The sequence below is a fragment of the Acanthisitta chloris genome, unplaced genomic scaffold, assembly GCF_000695815.1.
Source record: "Acanthisitta chloris isolate BGI_N310 unplaced genomic scaffold, ASM69581v1 scaffold13404, whole genome shotgun sequence".
NCBI classification, from domain to species: Eukaryota; Metazoa; Chordata; class Aves; order Passeriformes; family Acanthisittidae; genus Acanthisitta; species Acanthisitta chloris.
In genome coordinates, this window is record NW_008669924.1 from 1 (window position 1) to 6,630 (window position 6,630).

At 53.6% G+C, this 6,630-nt stretch overlaps 1 protein-coding gene across 1 annotated transcript; it reads left to right on the plus strand.

The window, feature by feature from the left end:
• Positions 1-2,111: 2,111 nt before the first annotated feature.
• SOX7 (SRY (sex determining region Y)-box 7) lies at positions 2,112-3,031 on the plus strand (the record flags this gene model as incomplete). Its single annotated transcript, XM_009073501.1, has 1 exon — positions 2,112-3,031. A coding segment is annotated over one exon (920 nt), but the record flags the coding sequence as incomplete, so codon positions are not given.
• Between the last annotated feature and the right edge of the window lie 3,599 nt (positions 3,032-6,630).

Genomic DNA, 6,630 nt, shown 5'->3' on the forward strand with positions numbered 1-6,630 from the left:
CATGGGGTGCAAATCCCCTCCGGATCCGGTGCCCCGGGGTGGGCACCCACCCAGGCATCCCGGAGGGTGCAAATCCCGTTTGGATCCAGTACCTCGAGGTGGGCACCCACCCAGCCAGGTGCAAACCCTGTCGGGGCTCAGCGCCCTGGGCTGGGCGCTCACGCACCTACCCAGGCATTCCATGGGGTGCAAATCCCCTCCGGATCCAGTGTCCCGGGATGAGCACTCACCCAGACATCCTGGAGGGTGTAAATCCCATTTGGGTCCAGTACCTCGGGGTGAGCGCCCATGCACTCACCCAGGCATCCTGGGGGGTGCAAATTCCATTTGGATCCAGTACCTCGAGGTGGGCACTCAGGCACTCTCCAGCCACCCCTGGGGTGCAAATCCCATCCAAATCCAGTGCTTTGGAGTGAGCACCTAGGCGCTCAGTCAGCCATTCCCAGGGGTATGAAAGCTGCCTGGATTCAGTACTCCAGGCTGGGCACCCAGGCACCCACCCAGGTGTCCCATGGGGTGCAAATCCCATTGGATCCCGTTTGAATCCAATGCCCTGGAGTGGGCATCACGCACTCACCTAGTTATCCCCAGGGTACAAATCCTATCTGGATCTAGTACCCCAAATCAGAAGCCCATGCACTCAGCCCTGGGGGTGCAAACCCTGCCCAGATGGGGACCTGGTCCAGCATGCAGCAGGTGAGCACCCCTGCACCCACCTGGCCGTGCTGTAGGGGTGCAAAGCCTGCCCAGGTCCAGCACCCTGAGGCAACATCCCCCAGGGCTGCCTTGGGGGTGCAAACCTGGTGGAGTTCTGCACTCAGGGAGCAGCACCCATGCACCCACCCCCCACCCTGCGGGGTGCACACCCCAGCAGTGTCCCGTGTTCTGGCTGCAAAGCCTGATGTCCCCCAAGGGACAGACACCCACGCGTACACCCTTTCACCCCTTGGGTGCAAACCCTGTAGGTGCTGCCAGTGCTAAGGATCCTGAATGCTGTGCATCCCCACATTTTTCTGGCCTGTCTTTGCTGTCCTACTTTGTTCCCAAAGTCACTCACCCACCCAATAATGCAGGTCTGGGGCAGGGGGTGTGTGTATTTCTGCTGTTTCTTTTGGGGGATCACAACCCATTCTGAGCACACATTGTTTCCCATTCCCCGTCCACTATTTCTCCCTTTTCCCGATCCCATTTTTGATGTCAAACCAAGAGGGCAAACCGAAATAAGCAGCCCAGACAGCATGAGAAAGAGCTGCCTGAGTTGCAACACAGCTTTGCTGCCCAACCTCTTATCCAAAGTTTGTGTTTCCCTGGACAGTTCTGTGGTGTTTTCTTTGGTGGTTTGGGTTTTCTCCTCGCTGCTTTGCCATGCAGCATCTCATTATTAGTGTTATTTCTGCTGTCTCAGGCCATGGGAAGGCATCAAACGCTTTGATCTGTATCCTCGTTTCTCCCCCTTACCCTGAGGAGCAGCCTGGGGCAGCCTCACCGTGGGATACAACCCCCCCCATCCCAGCACTGCTTTTCTGTCATGTGTCTTGGAGACATTTTCTGTGTATCAAACAGGGAGCAGAGGGGCTGTAGAATCACAGAATGGTTTGGGTTGGAATGGACCTTAAAGACCATCTAGTCCAGCCCCCCTGCTATGGGCAAGGACACCTTCCAGTAGACCAGGTTGCTCAGGCCAGGTATCACTATGTCCTGATCTCCTTATGCCCTGGTGCTAGTTCTGGTAGGGCACAGGCTGAGGCACATTAAAGGGCGACACATCCTGACTCCCTGCTCAGCCAGGCATGGCCTTGGGCTGTCCCTGCTCCACAGTCAGGCTCTCTGTCCCAGCCATGGAGTTGGGACACTTCATTTGCCCGGATTTCTTTACTAACCCTGAGCTCACCCTCTTTGGGGACTTGGGATGGAGGGAGTTGTAACCTGCAGTGGCTTTGATGCCCCTTTGTTCCCCCTCCTGCTGCTGTCTTGTCCTGCTGCGGGGTTTGTGGGATGTGTCCTCCGTGTGTGCCAGCTCAGCTGTTGGGAGTCCCCACCTTGTCCTCGGGTTGAGTACCTGCAAACTTTGGAAGGCAGCTCCTTCCTCCCACCCCACCGCGGGTGCTAAGGGAGTGTGTTCTCCGTTTCAGGGAAGTCCTGGAAGGCACTGAGCCTCTCGCAGAAACGTCCCTACGTGGAGGAGGCCGAGCGGCTGCGGGTGAAGCACATGCAAGATTATCCCAACTACAAATACCGGCCCCGGCGGAAGAAGCAGGTCAAGCGGATCGGGAAGCGGGTGGACCCCGGGTTTTTGCTGGGCAGCCTGACAAGGGACCAGAACGTGGTGCCGGAGAAGAGGACCGCCAGCCGGTCTGGGGGGGAGAAAGAGGGGCCGGGTGAGTACCCCCCTCGCCTGGGGCTGCCAGCAGTCCGGGGGTACCGGGAGGCTCCAGGCAGCAGCAACAGCACCAGCGTGGACACCTACCCCTACGGGCTGCCCACGCCCCCGGAGATGTCTCCACTGGACGCCATAGACCCTGAGCAGAGCTTCTTCTCCTCACCCTGCCCCGACGAGCATCACCGCTCCCACCTCGCCGGTGCCACCTATTCCCCGGAGTATGCAGGCAACTCCCTGCCATGCAACCACCACCCTCTCAGCCCCATGCCGCAGCCGGCCACCTGCATGATCCCCCCGGCCTCCAGCTGCCCTCCCCTTCCTCCTCCTCCTCCTCCCAGCTACTACACCCCTGCCTTCCCCTCCCTGCCCCATCCCAGCCTCCATGCCCACCTGGGCCAGCTCTCCCCACCGCCTGACCACCACAGCTTTGACACCTTGGACCAGCTGAGCCAAGCTGAGCTCCTGGGGGAGATGGACCGCAATGAGTTTGACCAGTATCTCAACAACCCTGGCCATGGTGACCACCATGGTGGGGTCTTGGTCAATGGACATGTCCCGGCATCTGGCAGCTCCCACGCCTCTGAGAACAGCCTCATCTCTGTCCTGGCTGATGCCACAGCCACCTACTACAATAACTACAGTGTCTCCTAGAAGCCCATCCAGGGCCGCCTGGACCGGCTGAGGAAGGACCTGACACAGTATTATGAGGAGTTGCTCCCTGGGGCCATCACTCACCACCCCTCAGGGTGACCAAGTCTGAACCATGAGGGCTGTGGAGTCTCCTGAGTGGTGTAGGTAAAGGATTTTGGTTGTTGGGTCACCACCAGTGCAAAGCCTCAAGTGCTCTACTCCAAATGGGGCAAGGGGGCACTTGCCAATGCCAAAACCCTTTGGCCAAGTCCCTCTTCCAAAGCAGAGATGCTCCTGGGAGCACAGAAAGGGTGCCCCTTATTTTGGGGCATCCCCAGCTCTGCTTTGGAGTCAGGTAGTGTCCCACAGATGGCAGGTCTGAAGTCCCCCTGGAAGTGAAAAAGGCAGGGGTGAGAGGAAAAGGGAAGATTTTGGTGAAGGGGCACACAGGGAGCTGTTCTTGGGTTCTGGTGTCAGCATTGCAGCAGCCATGCTGATCTGTCCAACTGCACCAGCAGGGGTTATACCTCCCTGTCCCCCTGCCACGTGAGCATGGATTGGGGACTTCATTCCTTGGGAAACCCCAGAGGAGATAGGACACCAGCCAGGAGAGGGACATCCAGCCCTGAGCATGCTCAGTCTGTGCATTGTGGAAGAGGTAAGATGAGGCCTTGGAAAGGCAGGATCTGGCTGGCATCCACTCCTGGGAACAGGTGTTGGAATGAGCATTTTGGCCAAGAGGTGATGATGTAGCAGACACTTTTTTTATCAAACATCCTTTGAAGGTGAAGGTTCCACATTTGGAGCCTCAGTGCCCAATGCCTCTCCTAACTCTGGTGTATTATTGCTTGTAATAAAGCTGTACATTGATTTATTCCTTCCATTATTCCCCCCTCCTCAGATTTTGTATTGTTCGAGTTCTCTTCCTTTTCATAAAGATGAAGCTTTATTTTAAATCAGTTATATGACATGATTAATCTTAGTGTTTACTGTATGGCACTTGGTAATGATTAGTTAGTAACATGGTTATAATTTCCTGGTTTCAGTCCCCAAAATGTATTAATAATAATTGCAAATAATACTTTGAGAAAAGCCCAACAAAACACAACTTCACTGGTTTTTAAGCTAATACATTCCATCTCTTTTGTGTGACTCTATGCATTTTGAATGAGTGTAGATACGAGTTTGCATAAAATATTTAATTTAAATAAATATGTTTTTTTACGATGATTGTTGGATGATTTAAATTGCTGTCACTAGTGACAAAAGTTTTCAAAACAAACATTTCCCATGCAAGTGCTATTTTTTTATTGTCCTTTTTTTTGGTTGTTGTTGGTATTTTCAGCCAAATTTTTCTACTTCCATTTTTTTTAATAAAACAAAGATCTGTGGTTATCTTTCCAAATTGTGGATTGCTTTCTAATAACCGACTCAAGGTGTGACATGTGCCTACCTTTGCTTTTCATGATGTGTCTCAGGGCCAGCACCTCACTTTTGTGGCCTTGATCCTCCTTTTGCTGTCCTAAATATCACAGAATCATAGAATTTTAGAGGTTGGAATGGACTTTATAGATCATCTAGTCTCAAGCTCCTGCCATGGGCAGAGGCATCTCCCACTAGATCAAGTTGCTCAAGGCCTCATCCAGCCTGGATGTGAACACTGCCAGGGTTGGGGCATCCACTAATTCCCTGGGCAACCTGTTTCAGTGTCTCACCACCCATACATCATAGAGCCTTTTTCTAATATCTAATCTAAACTTCCCCTCCTTCAGTTTGAACCTGTTACCCCTTGCCCTATCATTGCAGTTCCTAACAAAGAGTCCCTCTCTGGCTCCCTTGTAGACCCTTCAGATATTGAAAAGTTGCTATGAGATCTCCACACAGTCTTCTCTTCTCCAGGCTGAGCAGCTCCCACTTCTTCAGCCTGTCTTCATAGGGGAGATGCTCCAGTCTTCTTACCAACTTTGTGGCCTCCTCTGGACTTGCTCCAACAGTTCCATATCCTTCTTATATGGAGGGCAACAGCTGCATGCAGTATTCCAGGTGTGGTCTCACGGGAGCAGATCTTTTAACACCAGGTACTACAGTGAAGTTAAGGCAGAGGTTTGCCTTTGGTGTCTTGGTGAGCACAAATGATTTTGCATATATCTGGCAGTGCCTGGAATGTGGTTTTTAGCCACATTTAAGGTTGTCTTTCACTGTTTGTGCTGACTCACTGTTTAAGGCTCTCCCATAAAGAGTCCTCGGTGCAGATGCAGATCAAGGCAATGAGGCCTGAGAAATGTGTGGGTCAAATTTGGGAAGTTGTGTCAAGGTGGATGTTGAGTGATGCTCTGCAGGCCTGGCTAGCAAAGACAGACATTAAATTAAACTGTGTTCTTCTGGTCCCTGAGGTTAAGCCATGCACACCTCCCAAAACAGTGTTCTCCCAGGCTGAGTTCTCTTGTTTTGCCCCCAAAAGTGGAGGAGTGAGTTTCCTAGTGCACTTCGTGATGCCCACCCCAGTGTGTTAGCTGGATGGAGTCTCCAGAGATCACTCACCCAACCCAAGCCAACCCAACCAGGCTGGCTTGTCTCCCATAAATCACTTCTCTCCGACTCATGAAGCCCACGGTCCCAGAAGGTGGGAATCTGTGTATCTGGAGAGGCACCAATATGCCCCTGATCTGTGCTTATCATCCTCCCACTTGTTGCTCCCCTGGAGACAGCCTTCCCATCACACACACCACATCTTCCTTCATCTATCACTCAGATACCCAAACTCACCCTTGGCCATGTGCATCTAGTTTCCCTTTTAGGGGAAAAGAAACTGGTACCTTTGGGTGTCCAGCTGCCACCAGGCATTGTGATGACTCCCTGACTGGGGTGGCTCACCCTGAATGTGACTCTTCCGAGAGGATTTGTGAGCCAGCCCAATGGGACTGGAGGGAGGGAGGTGCCATGAGCCTGTTTGGCCTCTCTGCCCATGGCACCATGCCAAGTGCAGGAGAGCAGATGGAGAAGTCCTGCTTTTCCATCTTCCACCTCTGCCTGTACTCCCTGTGATGCCCCAGGCCTGAGAGGCACTTGAGAATGGTGTAATGAGTTTTAAACTGCCTTGGGGAGGAGGCAGAGGGCTCAGCCATCCTGGCCCCCCAACAAAATCAGCTCTGGGTATTACCACCAGCCTGATTTGGGCTGCCACATTCTTATTCTGATGGGACCCTCTCTCTGGGACATTGTCTGCTCCTGCATCCTTATCCCCATGCTCCAAGCAGTGATGGGATCAACTATAACACCCCATGACCCTTTTCCCTCATTCCTCACATTCGGGGTTGGCAGAGGCAAAGCTCACACCAAGAGCTCCCAGTAGCAGTGGCCAGAGTCTGATGTCTCCAGGAAAGGGGGTTTCTCCAGCCCCAAGGAGACTGCTGGGCTGGGATGCATGGAGAGTCCTGCCAGCAGAGCCTGTCCCCACTTGCTCAAGCTGGAGCCACGTGAGGAGAGGTGGGAGCGTGTCCCTGTGCTCTCTGCACGCCAGGAACAGCTACAGGCCCCAACCAGGAGCTGGGGCCCCCCGAGGGTGTTGGAGCCGCAGCCAAGGTGAGGTGTGGCTCCCTGGGAGCCAGGACTCTGCGGCT